This window comes from Notothenia rossii, assembly GCF_949606895.1.
Source record: "Notothenia rossii genome assembly, chromosome: 1".
NCBI classification, from domain to species: Eukaryota; Metazoa; Chordata; class Actinopteri; order Perciformes; family Nototheniidae; genus Notothenia; species Notothenia rossii.
Genome location: NC_136912.1, coordinates 59095327 through 59117225, shown reverse-complemented (window position 1 = coordinate 59117225; position 21899 = coordinate 59095327). Strand labels below are relative to the sequence as shown.

At 40.4% G+C, this 21899-nt stretch overlaps 1 protein-coding gene across 1 annotated transcript; it reads right to left on the bottom strand.

Annotated features, from left to right (window-relative positions):
• Positions 1-6156: 6156 nt before the first annotated feature.
• Positions 6157-21825, bottom strand: LOC307019277 (protein wntless homolog; the record flags this gene model as incomplete). Its single annotated transcript, XM_079650041.1, has 7 exons — positions 21684-21825; positions 20983-21294; positions 14706-14721; positions 13669-13753; positions 10852-10988; positions 7136-7251; positions 6157-6251 (listed from the first exon to the last, which is right to left on the bottom strand). Exons 1-7 carry the CDS (start codon positions 21787-21789, stop codon positions 6157-6159), a joined length of 867 nt encoding a protein of 288 aa, XP_079506167.1. The 5' UTR covers positions 21790-21825.
• Between the last annotated feature and the right edge of the window lie 74 nt (positions 21826-21899).

Here is a 21899-nt window from a genome sequence, read left to right as displayed (position 1 = left end):
CGCAGAAAGGCCGGATCGGTTCGCTGACAGCCGGCACCGCCCTTTATTATTATATTGTCTGACAGTTCACGAGTGCGTCCATACTGTCTCCCGTCCACCCACCACCCCGTCCACCCAGTTAAACATCCCCACTACACCACTGGTTGTAGTAGTACACCAACATGGATTAAACGTGTGGTTTTTTTTACCACAATGTTGGGGAAATTAATGGATAAAATGCACGGATTATTATCCATCCATCCATCCATCCATCGTCTCCCGCTTATCCGTGGTCGGGTGGCGGAGGTAGCATTTCCAGAAGAGAGCCCCAAACTTTCTTTTCCCTGGCCACATCAACCAGCTCTGACTGGGGGATCCCAAGGCGCTCCCAGGCCAGAGAAGAGATATAATCCCTCCATCTGGTTCTAGGTCTACCCCTTGGTCTCTTCCCAGCTGGATTATTATTATTATTATTATTATTATTATTCCCACTCCGATCGGGACACTAGGTCCACCGTTTCCCCGCAGCGAGGCTCCCCCCGTTGACAGTTTACGTGGGCTGGGCTGGGTGCAGTGGCGGACTGGCCATCGGGACGAATCCCGATGGGCCGGTACCGAAGTGGGCCGGTCGGATAAGTCACTAGCACATCCCCCACTCCCCCCGTTGACAATTTACTAGTTGTACCGAAGTGGGCCGGTCGAGAGTCCCGGGCTGATTTTTAGTCCCAGTCCACCACTGGCTACATGACCGTATGATCGCCCATATTGACGCATCTAATTCCTAAACTTCTAACAGATACAAAATAAACCGATCCTTCAGCCTCATATGAGCTCTCAGACACGTTCAAAATTAAACTGTCATCGCTGTCTGAGCTTGCTGCTGTGTGCGCCATCGTGCGTTTACATGCAGATGCTGGGATCCTGAACGGTGCAGCTGGAGCGCTGTGCCCGCATTGACGTCACCCATAATTTGGCGGGACTTGAAGGATCCCCGAGAAGATCCAGGAAATGGTCAACATTGAAGGGCAAATTAATGGTTATCAAAGTACAAATATCCAAAATCAGTTCAGTAACGGTTATCAAGGGGACAATATTTACTCAAATTGATGGGTTTGGATGATGGGGGAAAATCGTGTCACAGGCTCGTTAAGCTATAGTAACGTGTGATTACAACGTCAGGCAGTTGCCGTGATCAAGAGTTTTAAAACGATCGATTAAGTTTAAGATAATAAGCTATCAGCAACAGAACAGGCACACGGGATACCTGGAGATGACAACAACAACCGGAAGTTACAACATGCTTACCGCAATAGTGGTCCGTGTAGAAAACTGTGTGTTGAAAAAGTATTATTAGGAATTAGCTATCATTAGCATCACTATTAGCTAGAAATAGCACAGATCCCCATTAGCTAAATTAGCACACATTAAACTAGCTTCAGACCAAAAGTTACAAACTTCAAACATTTTGCATATAACAGAACCAAATCGCACATTAATAACTCACAGACAAATAGTCTCCAAGGCTCAAGCATCACACACACGAACACAGTTATCTCACACAGTTAACTATTTTTTTCGTATTCCCGCAGGCAAAGTATCAACGAAGCTTACATTATACAAATGTAATGCAATATACAGACTGTTTAGCTTATGGTGATCAGCAGCCCTATGAGCTCATTCTCTCAGTGTATCATCAGGAATACAGAGACACACAAACATCATTTAAATAAGAGTTTTTAAATTAAATGATAGGTTAAGAGTAAACATCTTTAAATTAAATAACAATAAACAATAGCCCTTAACCCTGTAAGGCCCCCGGTTGTAATTTTACAACATTACTTGAAGCTTTCCTAAAAAAGTCAGTCAATGTTTTGTTTTTTTAAAAGATTACATTTACATAGTCAAAAGGTCCTTTTGTTCAGCCTCACAATGCTATTGGGTAGTAATGTGTTATAGGTCCTGCCCTCTGGCCATACACGCCAGGGATTTTGGGCCCCATGAAAAGATATCACATTGGGCCCCACCACCAGGCCCAGGCCACGCCAACCAAGCACAATTGCTGTAACCACACCTCCAGAACCCGACCGACTCATTTATGCTTTAAAGGTGACCTATCATGCAAAAATGCACTTTTGTACGTCTTTTATACATAAATATGTGTCCACGGTGTTCCAGGGAACTCCCCAAGTGTCAGAAAACACAACCCTCTCTATTTTCCTCCATACCCAAATCTCTTAAAAAGGGGCTGCAACGGATCTGATACAGACTGATCCAGATTTGAACACTTCTATGATGTCACAGAAGTGGCACTACGGCTATTGGGCCAATTCCACTAATCAGGAGGAGACAGCCAGGGACATTGCCGTTCGAAAGCGCTGGAGACGCTGTAGTACACATGCCAGGCCTGTAGATGGTGCTGTTCTCACAGAATCAGCCCATGAAAAGACAGTGTTAAATTGAGCGAAATGAGGAATGGCTAAAATGCATGATCTGTTGGGTATTTTGAAAAATAAAAAGTATAAATATGCCTTATATAGGTATGGTCCTACATTATATTGTTCAAATATAGCATGATAGGTCCACTTTAAATAACTCTACCTGTACAGGCTTGCATCTATCTTGTAGTCCAATACTAACTGCACACTATTTACTGACACTGAGCTGTGAAAATATAACACTTATGGGGGGACAGGGCTGCTGAGCCTAGAGATGGATCTGTTGGTCATGGCACCAGGGGAGGGACAACTGATTTAGTATGAATAGCTGCTAAAAATGTACCTGCATTTACTAAATGTCAGCTAAAAGAGCAGTGAAATCAAAAACCTGTATAGATATTAACAGTACTTAATGTCAGCTTAGTACAAAAAAAACATAACAATTATTATTTACAATGGACCACGCGTAGCTAACAGACAGATTTCCACCACTCATAGACCACACCCACCTTTTTTTTGAACAACTGGGTGACATACTGGCCGTTTCTCAATCGCGAGTAAACTGGCTTCCAAGCCAATATTTCAAGGATAATACGTCATCGAGTGCCACCGAAGGACTTTTTCCAATCTCCAGCATACTTGGAATTCCACCGAGGCCACGTCCTTGGTTTTGGGGTAATTTCGAGGCTGCACATGGGTAGAGTTCGCGTCCTTCAAATCCCCTCAATGCTTTGCGCACGGATCAATTTCAAAAACCCTTGCGGAGAAAGGCTGAACCGACGCAGCTCAGCACACATTTAAATGTAAGTATGTAGTGTCGTAGAACATGTGTTGGTAAATATGTTACTTTGTTGCATTTTTTATCACCAAAAATGTGTTCCGTGAAAGTAAAGCAAGTTCATAATTAGATAGACATTGTGAGGTATTTATTTTCGGTACAGTTTATGTTGAAACCGTTAGAGAGAGTGGCACACTTGTTAGCCTGTTCCATTCTTCTTCGTTTTCCGAAGCCGTGTCTTGGAAGTATACTTGCTTCGTTTCTGAAGGAAGTGACTTGGAAGTATGCGACTACCAAGCCAGTATCCTCGCGATTGAGAAACGGCCATTGTCGCCCTTTAGTCCCTCTCTCTTGTCTTTCTCTTCTTTCTTTTCTCTTTTGAAAGCCTGACTTTGTTAGTCGTTGAGACAGGGCACACACGTAAGTACTAGCATCCCTGCTCCTCACATGCTCTCACTCTCTGCTAGAAAGTGCCGGCGGTGCTGCATGGGTTTGGAGGCAGGACCAAACCATTACATGTAAATAGAAGGGGGTGTACAAAGGCTTTGGATAATTAACTTTTGGAAGAAAATAAGTTAAATGATTTGTACGTTTATTGAGTACATTATCATATAACGTCCTATTAATGTTAATTATTGATTAATGATGAAAGATTACTAAACATTTTTTTATTAATTTTCTAAATTTGTTTGGGCCCCCGTGGTGAGGGTGTTTGGGGTGGCCAATAGAGTGGCCAGGATTCCGCTGGGGGTGGCCGTAGCCACTCCCAGCCACCCCCCAGCTCCGCCACACTAAGAAAGTGGATCACATCACTCCTGTTCTGAAGTCTTTACACTGGCTTCCTGTGTGTCAAATAATTGATTTCAAAATACTGCTGCTGGTTTATAAAGCTTTGAATGGTGGAGGCCCAAAATACATTTCTGACCTACTGCTAAATTATGAACCATTCAGAACTCTCAGGTCTTCAGGGACTGGTCAGCTTTCTGTCCCCAGAGTCAGAACTAAACATGGAGAAGCAGCGTTCAGTTATGCTCCAAATATCTGGAATAAACTCCCAGAAACCTGCAGGTCCGCTGCAACTCTTACTACTTTTAAATCCAGGCTGAAGACTTTTCTTTTTGCCGCTGCTTTTAATTGAACTATATTCATATCTTAAACTGCACTGTAACTTTTATTATCTTTGCTTTTTATCTTTGCTTTTAAATTAGTGTTTTTAAATGTCATTTTATATCATTGCTTTTTAATGAGTGTTTTTAGATATCATTTTATAATATGTTTCTTAATGCTTTTAATGTCTTTCATTTTTGTAAAGCACTTTGAATTGCCTTGTGTTGAAAGGTGCTATATACAGTAAATAAACATGCCTTGTCTTGCCTTGCCTTTTGTAAACCCACCTGTCAGATATGCTGCTTTAAACAGTGCATGTACAGATAACTCCGTATTTAAACATATCAAATCACACAGGCGACATGGAAAAATTATGAAAATACATAATGTATTTTACACATATTGTACTTTCTTCTTTTTTACATAAGCAATTACTGATACTACTGCTACTCACCTGCCCTTCGTTTCCGGCTGAGTTTATGTTTTTTCGAAGTCCAAACAGGAAAGTAGAACCCGGTTAATTAAATAATGTTCTCTAGCGGTGTGAAATCCAAAGTTTCTCGCCGCAGAAGAGGAGCATGGTCCTGGAGAGAAACACGGAGAGAGCAAGCTGCTGGGGCTCTGCTGCAGCCCGCTGAGGGGCCAGCAGCGCCCCCTTCCGGAGCACAGCCTGCAATTCATCTGCACATTACACCCACCTGTTATTTTTACTTCATGGGAAACAACTGGTAGGTATGGAAGCATTTGGGGGACTACATTAAAATCATAATGTAATCTTACAAAAGTAATTTCGTTTCTCGCTTACATGTGCATTAATTGGGTGAACAATTTTCAGGGAAAGTCTATAAATGTATATGAATTGCATTTTCATTTATTACAAGTTTGATTGTTGTCAATGATACATTTGGACTTTGAAAACCTCAAATCTTTCTTAATTTGAATTTTGTCAGAAAATGCTCATGCTACTAGTGAAAATTCAAATTGCATTGCCCAATTAATGTAATGTATTTTCAAAAAAGATAAGATAATATAAGATAAGATACCGATATCCAAAATCGGGATTTTATTTTGTGGCAGCAGCATGTAATACATGTATTGCAAATAATTAGAAATAAAAAAGAGTATAAAATAAACAATTATACAATATAAACATCTCATAATAAAAGATAAAACAAAATTAAAAGAGTGAAAATATGTAAACTATCTGACACTAAAACACTATTGATGGGCTGAATTACAGCTAGCTAACACAATATAGAAGTTGGATAGTACTATGACATATTCAATGAAATATAGATGCTACCTTTAGATTGAATTCAGACTGCCAATGCTAAACTTCTTTTATTACAATTTTGTTAATATAAAATAAAGTGAATACAAGCCTCAATATTTTTCAATACTTATTTAGGAACAGTAGGCTATATTACCTATACAATTGAAACAAGTACACATCAATTAACGCTCTCTTAAGACAAATATCAATAGAAATACACATTCATTTCCAAATACTTTTATAGCAGACATGTTTAAGCATGTTGTAGTTTTCACAAAGACAATGTTGGGACCTGAAGTCGTCATCATTTAAATTAGGTTGTATCTTTATTTATTTGTTATAGGAAGTGATATCTCATACAACTAAAATGTTCACCCCGTCCCCAAGTTTATTTACCCTTAGCATAGTTCAATTTTGCCCCCAGAGAACAAATGTAATCAGTATCCTGTTAACTCCTGTAAATAGAGTTACAGTGATCCAACATACCACAGTTCAATCTCCACTTAGTGCACATGCTTCATCTGCTGAGATTGCACTGCTCATGCAAAATTATAATGAAATCAAATATATGAAGTTCCCCGCGGTTATTCCTGCGCCACCTTCCCCATGATCCTGTATGTCTCTGTGGGCTCTCCACCGCTCAGCTGGGTCTCCTGGCTCTCTGGCTTCTCCAGTAAATCTATAGTTAACATAATTAGAGACAAACATTTCAACGTCTGGCATGTCAACCCTGTCTCCTAAAAGTTGTAGGAAACTTCATTCTCGATGATGTTGCGAGGGAAACTCGTTTTTTTCTGGGAAAACAGTTGTCATTGCAAATGTAAAAAAAACATCCAAAAAAACAACAAACCGACTTTGTTACATTTAGTCAAAGATCATGTGTAGTATTAAAATAAGTATGTTTATTTTGTGACTTCATTTGATGACGTGAGTCAGTGGTTCCCAACTTCTTTTGTCTATTGTCCTTGAGCTGGTCAAAGAACCCCCTCACTCATCTGTAATTATTCACCTAAATATGTTTTTGTGTTAAACCCTCTGTAAGCGTTATTAACCCAACTGCTCCTCAGATGAATATCACTTGTATAACTCACCCTTAATATAATTGCTTTTAAACTTCACATTTACACATTTTGTCAGTGAAAAATAATAATATTAAGACTCAATTCTAGCAGTTTCAACATCTTTTGTTAAGATTAGAGCTTTGTCTTTCATAAGCTCTGATAGTTCTGGGGGCAGGACATCAGGATTATGAGAATTTATATAAAATGTAGTCAATAATCAAGTAGCCCTAGGGGTCCCCGTACCCCCGGTTGGGAACCACTGACGTCACGTAACTAAATAACGCTATGTGTATACTAAGTAAGAATTACATACATTATTTGAAATAGGTCTTTGATTAAAAACATATTTGTGATAAATCAAACACAAACTAAACCAATCAAATAGAACGCTGTATTGACACAGTTTTGTTTTAGGAAAGATAAATACATTTCTGTGTTATTGTTTTTATTTTATTTTTTTAATTGAGGACTGGATTTCTAATAAATAATAAATATAACACACCTGTTTGTTGAATGTCTCCTGAAATGTTTCTTTTGTGCTTGTGAGAGGGTGCATAGAGGAAGATGATGGTGAAAACATACAGGTTCCACATGCCGTAGACCCCTGTGAGGAAAGCACTGCGGACCTGCAAATAAAGTCAACATTTCACTAAGCTGTGTGGGGTTTGTTCAACTTTTAAAAGATGTTTGAATGGTGATATACACAGTGATAGGTGTTAAAGACTAACGTTTATAATAAATACATTTGTATTGATTTTAAGATATTTTCATAGTTCATACAATCATACGTATTGGGATCATTTGTATTAATGTGGACTGGAGGGAGAGGGTGATGAGCATAAGTTTCACTTTTTTATTTCAATTCTAACTTTGGTCATGAAGAATATGTTTCTCTGTTGTTCATAAAGCATAAAGCAACAGCATCAGAGCACGGTGCAGTCTCTAGATGAGTCCGTTGTTCTTATTATACATCCATGTTGTAGTCCGCTGTATAGAAAACTGTAGTTTCCATAGTTTCCCTACTGCAGCAGACGCACACAATGACGTCCGCTGGCGCATCATAAACACGTCGGATAGTGAAAGTGCATTCGGATTCTCTAAGGTTGCGTTCCGATAATCCAAAAAACAGCTCCTAAATTCTAACCCTATCTCCTATTCCTTGACCTCTGAGTGAAACGTCACGGGGTTAAGGGATAGTGGATAGGAGAATTCAAAAGGACTTAGGAGAAGAGACTGCGGTACTTTAGAGAATCCGAATGCACTTTCACTATCTGACGTGTTTATGATGCGCCAGCGGACGTCATTGCGTGCGTCTGCTGCTGTGATGAAACTATGGAAACTACAGTGTTCTATACAACGGACTACAACATGGATGTTTAATAAGAACGAGGGACTCATCTAGAGACTCTGCAACGTGCTCTGATGCTGTTGTTTTATGCTTTATGAACGTGGACAACAGAGAAACATATTCTTCATGACCAAAGTTGTAATTGAAATAAAAAAGGAAAGTGAAACTTATGCTCGTCACCCTCTCCCTCCGGTCCACATTAATACAAATGATCCCAATACGTATGATTGTATGAAAATATCTTAAAATCAATACAAATGTATTTATTATAAACGTTAGTCCTTAACACCTATCACTGTGTAAATCACCATTCAAACATCTTTTAAAAGTTGAACAAACCCCACACAGCTGCTCAGTGAAATGTTGACTTTATTTGATCATTTCAGTAAAAACTATCGTTCATATTTCTCTTTTTGATTATAATACTGATGAACGTTCAAAACAAAGCACTTTGGCAACTTACCACATACGTTTTAAAATGCTTAATAAGCACCGTAACTTTCATGATATAATTTCTCCGTCATAATCGTTTGTTTCCGTGAACGGCCGACTGTTGTGTGACGCAAATGCTGCGGCTGCAAGGCATTGTGGGGCAGCATTTTCTCCTCTCCTTTCGGTAAGGGAGGTCCAGTGGTTCCTAAGCTAAAGGAGGTTATAAAGGAAGTTTGAAACCTCCTTTCCTTTCATTTGGAGAATTGGAACGGCACTTAACATGGCTGCCACTGACGTACTTCCAGGTCATTTCACTTGGTTAGGAAGGTTCCTAAGCTAAATGGACTATTGGAACGCAACCTAAGTACCGCAGTCTCTTCTCCTAAGTCCTTTTGAATTCTCCTATCCACTATCCCTTAACCCCGTGATGTTTCACTCAGAGGTCCAGGAATAGGAGATAGGGTTAGAACTTAGGAGCTGATTTTTAAACTATCCGAACGCAACCCAGGTGTGTAGTCGGGGAGGGTGCACAGCTGATTGCAGCAGGCAGGTGAGTGGAGGTTGAGCCGAGAGGCTCCAGCCACCACGCCCACACAAACAACACAGACAGACAGGGGGAAACAAACACAAAGTAGACGGCTGGAGCAGTACAGCCACCACAGCGTTACCTAATGCAACTCCACACTACACGGTGCTGTGTACCGGAGGGGAGAGAGAGAGAGCAGCGAAGGGGGGGAGAGAGATGTAATACGGTTTCCTGCTAAAGCTGTGGAGAGTATGTGCTGCAGGGAGGTGGATGCACAACGCACCCAGGAACGAAAGCTAGCTCTGGTCCTTTTCCCGTGAGGGAAACTGTGGACTCAATGTTCTGACAGGCTGGTGTTTGTGCAACCTGAACAAACTCCAGCTCACCATGATTACAAATGGTGCAGTTTGAACATTTTTTAGTAGCAGAGCTCAAAACGGCTACTTTTCCTCTGAATTCAATCAATCAATCAATCAATCAATGTTTATTTATATAGCCCAATATCACAAATGTTACATTTGTCTCAGTGGACTTCACAGTTTGTACAGAATATCAGTATGACAATACGACACCCTCTGTCCTTAGACCCTCACATCGTAGAAGGAAAAACTTCCAGAGAAAACCCAGTTTAAAGGGGAAAATGGGAGAAACCTCAGGGAGAGCAACAGAGGAGGGATCCCTCTCCCAGGACGGACAGACTTGCAATAGATGCCGTGTGTAAATTGAAAAGATAATACATTTGCAACATAGGTAGTCCAAATGTTTGGAAATGCATGTGTGTATAATAGGGAGATGAATCCATGAGTATATCCATCCAAGACTTATGATCCAGGACCACAGCCACGACTCAAGATCCAGGACTCGCAATCCATGACACAGGACCGCAGGATCATCCATGACTCCGGATCCCGGCGTATATAGACACCAAAAAGAAAGAAATTTGGGGAAGCTGGGTTAATCGGAACATGAGAGTACACAGGTATAGACAGAGAGAAGGAAGAAGTAAGATGTCCCCCGACAAACTAAGCCTATATCAGCAAAACTAGGGGCTGAATCTAATCAGCCCTAACTATAAGCTTTATCAAAAAGGAAGGTCTTAAGCGCACTCTTAAAAACGGACAGGGTGTCTGCCGTCCGAACACAAACTGGAAGCTGATTCCACAAAAGTGGAGCTTGATAAGAAAAGGCTCTGGCTCCCATTGTACTTTTAGAGACTCTAGGAACAACCAACAACCCTGCATTCTTGGAACGCAATGCCCTAGTAGGACAATAGGGTATAATGAGTTCTTTAAGGTAAGATGGCGCCTGCCCATTAAGGGCTTTGTAGGCGAGAAGAAGAATTTTTAATTCTATCCTGTGTTCTATAGGGAGCCAGTGTAAGGCAGCCAGAACAGGAGTAATGTGGTCCCTTTTCCTAACTCTGGTTAGTACACGAGCTGCAGCATTTTGAATCAGCTGAAGCGACTTGACTGACTTCTTGGTACACCCTGATAATAAGGAGTTACAATAATCCAGCCTTGAAGTAACAAATGCATGGACTAGTTTCTCTGCATCGTTTTGAGGCAAGATATGCCTGATTTTTGCAATGTTACGTAGATGGAAGTAGGCGGTCCTCAAAATTGATTTTATGTGGGCGTTAAAGGATAAATCCTGATCAAATATAACACCAAGATTCCTGCCCTTATGTCTTGTAAAATATATCAAATCCTGCATTAACATTTTGAATTGTAATTTTCAGGTAAGGTTGAGCATAAATGTAGTATAAAAAAAAAACCTGCAAGTTGCTCTTTAATATTGAAGACGTTTGGGTTCCATTTAGAAATACTCCTAACATGACTGTCCATAATGTTACAATGTAACAGCAGTTAGTTTGATATAAATACATCAAGGCTACTTTGGCATTGGCTCATACTTTTCCAGAAGGACTGGAGGTCTCGCCAGGAGGCCTATCCTGTGCCAGTACCTAACGGATGCCACCAATATCCAGGGAGTGAACACTGTCTTTATGCTGATCCACACTTTAGTAAAGCCTCCATTCTGGTGGATGCCCTGAGAGAAGAGGGACATAAGATAAGATAAGATAAGACTTTATTCATCCCGAAGGAAATTGTTGTGCCAGAGTAACAAAATACAATAAACACAATAAACACAATAAACACAGCAGCAAAACTGTACACTAAAAGTGCAGCAAAAAGAGCAATTAAACATCCACAGACAACATGAAACGTAGAAACATAGAAACATAGATGGTCACACAATCAATGCCATGATTATTAGCAGTATTTCGTAGTTAGTAGTGCAAAAAATAAAACATAGTGGCAGTTACGTAATTGCACGTTATCATAGCATTATTAATCGTACTAATAATAATATAATATAATATTGCACATAGTTATACAGTATATATATCAGCGAGTGTATTGCAATGATGTTAATTATATTGATGTGTATATTGCACATAGTGTTGGTGTGGAAGTTCTCAGTGCCCTTTACTTAGGGGTGAAGAGTTAAAGAGTTTGATTGCCACTGGGAGGAAAGATCTCCTATGGCGCTGTGTGGTGGTTATCGGTGATCTCAGTCTATGGCTGAAAGTGCTCCGGTAGGAAACCAGTGTGGCATTCAGGGGGTGAGACCCGTTGTCCAGAATGCCGAGAAGTTTCCTCTGCATTCTCCCCTCCGACACCACTGCCAACGACTCCTGATCCACTCCCAGGACAGAGCATGCTCTCCTGATAAGCTTGTTGAGTCTGTTGGCATCAGCTGTCTTCACCCCGCTGCCCCAACACACTACAGCAAAGAAGATCACACTGGAGACCACCGAGTCATAAAACATCTGCAACATAGTGCTGCAGACGTTAAAGGACCTGAGTCTCCTGAGGAAATAAAGGCGACTCTGGCCTTTCTTATATAGGGCGTCAGTGTTTTTGACATCAAATGTTTGACATCAAATGTTTGAATGCAACACATGTAAGATTCAAGATTTAACTCAAACCAAACACATAATGTCAGTTTAGGTCCTATTTGTCTGAACGCTCTCAGTTTGTGTGTGTAAACGATGAATCTTCCATGCAAACCAAAGTTAGCCATGGAGTGCCGCAGGGCTCAGTGCTTGGACCTATTTGGTTCACACTATATATGCTTCCGCTAGGCAATATTATAAGGACTTATTCTGTAAATTTCCAATGCTATGCGGATGATACTCAACTATATTTATCCATCAAGCCTGATGAAACCAATCACCTAAATAAAATTCAAGACTGCCTCAAGGACTTAAAAACGTGGATGACCTTAAACTTTTTGATGTTAAACACGGCTAAAACTGAAGTTATTGTACTCTGCCCAAAGAATCTACGAAACATACTATCTAAAGATATATTATGGATGGCATTAATTTGGCCTCCAGTGAGACTGTAAGGAATCCTTAAGGATTTATCCTTTAACAATCTCAAGGACCGCCTACTTCCATCTTCCATCCATTGCCAAAATTAGGCATATCTTGCCTCAAAACAATGCAGAGAAACTAGTCCATGCATTTGTCACTTCTAGGCTGGATTATTGTAACTCCTTATTATCAGGGTGTACCAAGAAGTCAGTTAAATTGCTTCAGCTGATTCAAAATGCTGCAGCACGTGTACTAACTAGAGTTAGAAAAAGGGACCACATTACTCCTGTTCTGGCTGCCTTACACTGGCTCCCTATAGAACACAGGATAGAATTTAAAATTCTTCTTCTCGCCTACAAAGCCCTTAATGGGCCATCTTACCTTAAAGAACTCATTATACCCTACTGTCCTAGGGCATTGCGTTCCAAGAATGCAGGGTTGTTGGTTGTTCCTAGAGTCTCTAAAAGTACAATGGGAGCCAGTGCCTTTTCTTATCAAGCTCCACATTTGTGGAATCAGCTTCCAGTTTGTGTTCGGGCGGCAGACAGCCTATCCGTTTTTAAGAGTACGCTTAAGACCTCCCTTTTTGATAAAGCTTAGTGATCAAAAAAAATGATCTAATAAGAGTGCATTGACGTAGATACGTTGTGCCTCTTCACCTATACATTTTAGTTCTTACTCTTTCACTTAAATCCTAAAAACTTAGATCATTTATTATTTAAAACTTTATCCAAAAAGCTTTCCCCTCTCTGATCTCTCGAGGTTAATCATGTCCCGATTAACCCAGCTTCCCCCAAATCTCTTTTTTGTGTCCATATATACGCTGGGATCCTGAGTCGAGGCTAATCCTGTTGCTGTGCTCCTGTGTCCTGTATCCTGAGTTCTGGATCTGAGTCCTGGACTTCGAGTCGTGGCTGAACCTGTCTCTGCGGTCCTGCCTGACTCTCACCATACTACTTCCCTGATGGCTCCCACAAGATTGCTGACATCCTCGTGGATTAATCTTCTCATACAGACACATGCATTTCCAAACATTTGGTCTACCTATGTTATAAATGTATTATCTTTTCGATTTACGCACGGAATCTATTGCACGTCTGTCCGTCCTGGGAGAGGGATCCCTCCTCTGTTGCTCTCCCTGAGGTTTCTCCCATTTTTCCCTTTAAACTGTGGGTTTTCTCTGGAAGTTTTTCCTTGTACGATGTGAGGGTCTAAGGACAGAGGGTGTCGTGTTGTCATACTGATATTCTGTACAAACTGTGAAGACCACTGAGACAAATGTAACATTTGTGATATTGGGCTAATAAACATTGATTGATTGAGTTTAATTATAAGAACTAAACTCACCACGAGATTGATGTCTTGTATTTCTCCAATTCCAACATTTACTGTGTCATTTACCGGCAAGCGAAGGTTGATCAAGAAATATTTGCTCAAAATACCAAACAGATCACCCATTCTAGCCATGCCTCATACACCTCTATTTCAGCCCTGTTAGAGAAGTGCTTATTCTGGGTCCGTAGCTTTAATTTAAAAAAAATTTGTTTAAAATGAGAGTCGAGATGATAGCTCCTGCAGGAGAATTCTACCCAGACACTCAGCTAAACGCTGCCATGATTAAACACCATATCATGTTCCAAACCACATCAAGGATTATTTTTGAAACGTAATGCAGCTCAAATGCTTTTTCTCTTGGGGGTGAATTCCTTTTATATCTGGCTTCTTTACAAATATTCTCTCCAGTACCGAGTGTTAGCAATGCCAATGCTAATGTAAACAAAGACCATATTACATACAAAACGTCACGCATTTTTTCTGATACAGCAACGTTTCTGATAGGGCTGTGTGTGTAAAGCCAGCCCACATTTCAGATAGCAGCCTATACTTCATATCGGCAGCAAATCTGGATCCGCTCCGTTGTTCCCCCGTTTTTGGAGATTTGCATTTGGGTATGGAGAAAAAGAGAGAGGGTTTTGTTTTCTGACACTTTGTGAGTCTACTGACACATATTTATGTATAAAAGACATTAAAAAAGTGCATTTCGCATGATAGGAGACCTTTAATATTTGTAACTGTATCACCGATATGTCGTTGGTCAACTAGCTTACTATTTTTGGCAGAGTACAAAGTGCATTTTGAATGATTGGAGACCTTTAATGCAGACGTTCAGGTTTACCTTAGGGCAGGGGTGGGGAACCTCCGGCCCCCGGGCCGTATACGGCCCGCGAGACAATTTAGTAGGGCCCTCGAGGTAATTTATAAACACTCGCAAAAAAGAAAAAAATGAGAGAAATCTGGACCGCAAAAAAATTAAACAAGCGAGTGCCTGTTTTTCCTAGCCAAGGTCAGGGTCCTCGAACACAACACGAGCCTAACGTCATCACGTGGCATATGTCTCGTCTGATAGGGGTGCAGTTCTGACGGAGAGCACCAGAACCCCACTCCCGCACTTCCAAAAATTGCAGTATCCATAAGGAGCCGAACACATGCCGCAGTTTTTGCGTGGCTGTGTCTTTAGTAGTAAGCCCAGTGGCGATCTGTTCAGCTGTCATACTGATCATACAGTCAATAACTTTGTTGTTATTAGCATCTGGTTAGCTAGCTATGCTAATGAATATAAGAAGTCTTTTCTACAACCAGTGAGGTAAAGGCACATCTTTATACATAGCCGTGGGAACATGTTTCAAATGGGGGGTGCTGTGGGGATGACACCAGGGCTGGTTCTGACCAATGTGCTGCTAGGCAAGATTTTAGCTGGCAATGAAAAACCTCTACAAAAGACCAATACACTGCAAAAAGAGAAATATATTGACATGGTGGACAGCTTATATAACAAGGCTTCAAATGTATTATATATTATAACATGTTTTAAATTGGGGGGTGGACTTCACATCCTCTAGGGGGGTCCGGGGGGTATCCCCCCGCGAAGATTTTTTTATCATTTTAAAGTAAAATGCTTCAATCTGGTGCACTTTGAGCGCCCAATTAGAGACTGATCTAGGGGGTACAACTCTAAACACCCATATGAAAAAGATCGGTTTGCATTTTATTAATCAAATAAGTAGGTATGTGAACATTTCCAATAACCTACCATAGCCAATAACAAATACATGTAACTTATTTTATTTGTGTTGTTCATTCATATCTTATTTTACCAGTTAACATTTATTTATTTATGTATATTTTAAAATCTCTCCAGTTTTAAACGATATTTTTGGTTTACTGTCCTATAGTATACATTGCAATGATTTCAAACCTGTTTTTATTTATCCTAATAATTATAAAGGTGTGCCTTGGAAATATTTGTTTACATAAATTGTGATCAAAACGTTTGAGACCCACTGAGATAACTTCGACTAAAGTGAACTATCTAAGCCCTAAGAGTCCTTTACCTCACTGAGCCTCTCAGTCTGACAGGAGAGGACTCTCCCTCCACATTATTGTAGAAACAGCTTCTTATATCCGTTAGCGCAGCAGAAGCTAACAACAATCCCCGCCGGTACCGCGGTATCCCCTCTCTCTATCTCTCTCACTTTGGCTGTGAGCTGCGGGCGCCTGCTAAGCCAACATCCCCCACTTTCATCACTTACAGCGCCCATCGTACAGGGCAAATGGAAAATGTAACCGGGGTGAAAAGGTTGTTATCTTTACTTAATTATGAATGTTGTTACATCAAGGCTGAAAATTCGTTTTTTTTAAATTATATCTTGTGGAAGTGCAGATCCCCTGTCCTTCACCAGGGGGTGCTGCAGCACCCTCAGCACCCCTACTTCCCACGGCCCTGTCTTTATATGATCATTATAGTTATAAAAAAATAAGAGAATAAAGTAAACGGGTATAAAATACTATGACAGTAAAAAAAGTTGTTATTAATAAACAAGAATACAGTTTGAAAGGGGAGCAATTTGTAAAATATCCATAAAGAAAAAATAAATCTGCTTACAGTTCTGTTTCATATGGATGTTGAGAGATGTATCCAATAGATCTCCTAATGTTGCTCTCAAAGTGCACCAGATTGATGCTTTTAACTTCAACATTTTAAAATAGATCTTCCCGGGGGAGCATAGGGGACCCCCCTGGAGGAGGTTAGGTCCACCACCCCAGTTAAATCATGTTCACATGGATAGGAAACTAAATACATTTCATACATCTTGTGTCCATATCTTTCTGTTTTGGTGGTCATGCCACAACCGTGCACGTGAATGCATACACACATAAAATATCTGGATTAAGAGGTTGCTTTTTCTTTGCACAGCATGAAAAAAAGGCCAAATTAATGGGCTGTGATTTTAGTATTTTTAAGCAGAGATCAATAACTTGTACGGCCCTCGGAGGATATTGTAAACATGGAAACGGCCCTTGAGAGGAAAAAGGTTCCCCTGCCTTAGGGACTGAAAACGTGCATCTGAGGGGCATCTGCTCCACTGATGCAGCTTTCACACCAGCGCTTTTCCCTTACTAGCTCCGAGCTAGAGCTTTTCTCGTTCAGCTCCGGTTTCCCTTTTCCGCTCCCGCTTTGTTCACACCGCCAAGAGCCCGACTGGTGCAGCCGCTGCTGCGTCATGACGTCACCGTTTACATCGCTGAGTTGCTCCCCAACGGCGCTCACAACAACAACAACAATGGGGGACTGCGTCGGGTCGATGATCGTGTTGCTTTTAATCACACAAAGCCAGATTAAATTAAATAACGACTTCTCCAACCTTATGCTTTTCTCCAGAGTGCCGTGGTTCATTGTTTATTAATGTGTTTCAGCGGCATTTACCGACGGCTGCAGTGTTGGCTGCTCTTCCACGGGAGTTTATTCTCCCGTTAGCTCCCGGTTAGCTCACACTGCAGCGGCCGCTCTAAAGTATTCACTGTCCGACTGCCACACAAGCAGCTGATACATATCCCCAGTTCCCCTTAAGTGAATGTGTGTCAGTCTGAATTGAGGCTGTTTGGCATCACAACGCTGTTATGAAAGTTTCTCTGGTATAAAATGGGTGATGTTAGCATAGCAACCAAAGCTGAACTGAGTACTTGCTATTGCTATCCTATTGTGGCATAAACCGTTTTCTACAGGCACATTTTACCGGCGTATTTTTCATTATGATTCGACTTATGATAGTCGGACACGACAACCTGTGCAGCCCATGTATTGATTCCATCCGATAGCTGCTATAATACAAAACAAAACGTCTGCCTCTCTCCACAATGATCGATAACAGTGAACGGATGGTCAAAGTAAGGTACAAATAAACACAATCACACGAAACCTGGTTAGTGTTGCATGACTTTATAAAGTGTGTTTATAAGCACTACTGCTTGTAGGCAGGCATGACGAGACTCTTCAGTCGACCCGTGTTCAGGGGAGGTGGGTTTAGTTTCCTGCACGCCTCGACGTAAGAGAGACGTAAGCGATGCCGCCTCTTAGCTCCGAAGCTCTTGCCTCTAGAGACCAACAATTTTTGAGAGACAGCAAGCGCATTTCGTGGCATCTGCGGGCAGTGGCAAGTACTTCCGGCCTCTGCCAACTTGCCGTGGCAAGTATATGCCACAACCATGCCACACCTTGCCGTGGCAAGTATATGCCACAACTTATTATGCCACAACTTGCCCAGGCAAGTATGTGCCACAACTCGCCGTGGCAAGTAAATGCCACAAGTTAAGAGTTAAGAGAAGGTTTACGGTAGCTGCCACTCGCCTTCCGTGGCAAATGCTGATATTTCAACCCGTATTTATCGCGTAAAATGTCGCTGTTTTGGCATGACTTTATCGGACTGATCTGTACACAAGACTGATGATCTGTTACTGATGGTCCGATCATATTTTTCAAAAAGATTAAATATTATATGTTCTATAGATTTTACTTGGAGAACGTGGTTTGTTAAAATAAATAAACGTGCTATTTGTATGATAATACTCAAGATATATTATTAGTAAGTTGACATAAAGATCTAACATTGTTGACCAGAGGTGGGAAATAGGCTAACTTGTATACTCTAGTACTGTACTTGTGATTTAGAAATAGCCTACTTGTACTTTAGTTGAGTATGTAAATGGTATGTTACGTAGTAGGCTACTTACCCCACTACAATTCAGAGGTAAATTGTGTAATTGTAGCCTACTCCCCTACATTTATTTAATACGCTACCTTTAGTTACTTACTACAGATTCTGATTAATGATGATACATATAATCAAGTCTTAAATCAGACTTTATAGTTACTCCTGGAGTAAATTCACAAGATACCCTACTACAGTATACAAAGTCATTAAAACTCGCTGCACCTTTACCAGCTTTGAGAACACTTTCATGATCAGTCATTATAATGAAAACATGTAATATGCACTTTAAGTATATTGTTATGCTAATCATTTTTGCGCTTTTACTTGAGTAATATTTTAATGCATGACTTTTACTTGTAACAGAGTTTTCCAACATTTAGGTTGGCTACTTCTACTTTTACTTCACACTAGAACCGCCAGGGGTCGCTGTATAGCCTACCTAAAACCACCAACGTGTCAAATGAACGAATGCATTGATTTTCAAGGCACAATGTTATTTTATTTATCATACTAGAACACAATGAGTGTTGCCACTAATCGCCGTGGCATGTGCCTTGGCATTTGTGGCATCTCCCACAAGTATATGCCACAGATTCCACAACTTGCCGTGGCAAGTATATGCCACAACTTGCCGTGGCAAGTATATGCCACAACTTGCCGTGGCATTTGCGCATGCTGAACGGGAGTTGCCACAAGATGCCAGAGTTAAGAGAAGTTTTACGGTAGCTGCCACTCGCCTTCCGTGGCAAATGCTGATATTTAAACTCGTATTTATCGTGTAAAATGTCGCTGTTTAGGCATGACTTTATCGGACTGATCTGTACACAGGACTGATGTGCGATCTCTATTTTTCAAAAAGATAATAAATTATCATTTATATTCAATTTTACTTGGAATAGCCTACGTGGTTTGCTAAAATAAACAAACGTGCTATATCTATGATAGTAGGCTAAACATAGGCCTATATTGTAATAAAAAAAGAAATATTGGCAAGTGAGCGTTGCAACGCAAGCCCTTGGCAATTGTCGCTTCTTGAGGGGAGTTTCCACTGCTTGCTACGATAACCAGGTGTATTCTTACTAGTAAACACAAATAATTAAAAAAATAAATATCTGTATTGACACAGCAACGTGTACAATGGTGTTATTAGACTTGGCTACAGACTTAGGGCAGCACCATGAGAATGATAAATACTTAAATAAACATGAAGAATGTTCTCTTAAGCATGATACTCCGAGCAATCCTCATTTAACCGTATAAAGTTGATTTAATATGTTGAGGAAAGAGGGTTACAATGTAATATAATTACACCCTTGTTAAAACTTTTTTTGTGCATCAGTAAAAAGGTTATATGTCATGCATGCAAATATCAAATCATTGTGTTGCTAATTAACGTTGTATTTACTTTATTTATCTAAAATGTTGAAATATTTGCGTTACAGCAGTGATAAGGGATAGGAAACATAAAATAATAATAATAAAAAGAAACAGGAAATAATTTACACATTATTAGTAGATATTTATCTACAGAGTATCTAAAGAATAAACAATATAGCCTACTGAATATGTAAGAATACACTATAATAAACCATCTTACTAAAACCAATAGAAACATATTTTGTCTTTCTTAACCCTTTCATGCATGAATTATGAAAGCCTCACTCAGGATTTTTTTACCAGGTGTTTTTATTGCTCTTGGGGCATGAAAAAAAGATTTTAACTTTAGTTTATTTTTATCTAGTTTTTTCAAATTTAGAACATTTAAAAATACATTTAAAAAAAGAATTTTAAGGATGATGTTTTATAATAATATATCTTGAGTATTATCATAAAAATAGCACGTTTATTTATTTTAACAAACCACGTTCTCCAAGTAAAATCTATAGAACATATAATGTTTAATCTTTTTGAAAAATAGAGATCGGACCATCAGTAACAGATCATCAGTCTTGTGTACAGATCAGTCCGATAAAGTCATGCCAAAACAGCGACATTTTACGCGATAAATACGGATTTAAATATCAGCATTTGCCACGGAAGGCGAGTGGCAGCTACCGTAAACCTTCTCTTAACTCTTAACTTGTGGCATTTACTTGCCACGGCAAGTTGTGGCATATACTTGCCACGGCAAGTTGTGGCATATATAAGTTGTGGCATATACTTGCCACGGCAAGTTGTGGCATGGTTGTGGCATATACTTGCCACAGCAAGTTGTGGCATCTGTGGCATATACTTGCCACAGATACCACATCTCTGGCATATACTTGCCACAGATACCACGGAGTAGCGGCCTCTGTGGCAGATGCCGGAAGTACTTGCCACTGCCTGCAGATGCCACGAAATGAGCCAGGCCCTACTGCAATTTTTTGGAGCTGGAAGTGAACCGGATTCCGGAACTAAGAGGCGGCGCCGCTGCGGTGTGAACAGGAAAAAACTGTACTTTTCAGGCTCCAGCTCCGAGCCGGAGCTGAAAACGCGTTGGTGTGAAAGGGGCATGAGTGACGCGCTGTGGTCCACTCAGATTTCAGACCATCCCTGTGTGCCAGGCCAGCATCAATAGTGATGATGACGTCCTCTTCTAGGCAGACAGGGAGACGACTTCATTCATCACAGGATATGATGGCGTGGATCTGTACTATTGTCATTTCTGATAACTTAACAATCTGATTGATCATTTTTAATGCAATGTCAAACTGCAGAACAGCCAGCATGAACTGGAACCAGGGGCTCATCTGGGTGTTGGGGAGGGGTATGTGCACAGCGAAAACGATGTCGTTGGCATCCAGCGTTTTTGCCAGAGGCTCGTCAAAACTATTGACCTGCTGGCAACGGTTCGATCCCCACGGCATGAGCCAGCCATGCACCCTATGGCGATTTATACATTTAGTGGCCAAGTAGCGAATGGCACTGGTGGGACTGGGAGCTATGGGAAAGTGGAATAATATGTCAGAGACTTAAGGACATTTGGTGTTTATTGTACTCATTTTGTCAATTAGCTTTGTCTGTAACTTTCTTCTATGTACTATAAATTCACCAAAAGTGTTAACGTAACATTTTAGAAAACTTGTGATACAAAAGAAAATAATGTCAGAATTTAACCGTGGAAATATCACAGTTGTGATAGCTATTATTTTTATTCCCATTTTGAATCCCACAATTTTATGAATTAAAGTGCGATATCCTGAATTCCCTCAATTGTACAACCGTTGACTAATTTGTCAACAAAACGAAACAAGAATTGTATTTTAAACATGATTTCTGTACAATTTCTTCTTACAACATTTAAATAAACAAGCAATACATCTCACTTACCAATTAATGCCCCAACCATGATGGAAAGAACTTGGAAACCAAGAATAAAAAATCCCAAGAAAAACAATTTCTTAGTGCTAATTTTCTCTATTACTGCTCCTGACATTTGAAAGAGTATTTGGTGAAGTGAAGCGCGTGCCTGCGGTCCCTGAAGGCTAAGAGCTGCTCTGCTGCTCGTCTACCTGCTCACACACACTGATCCTCTGTGGAGCCAGA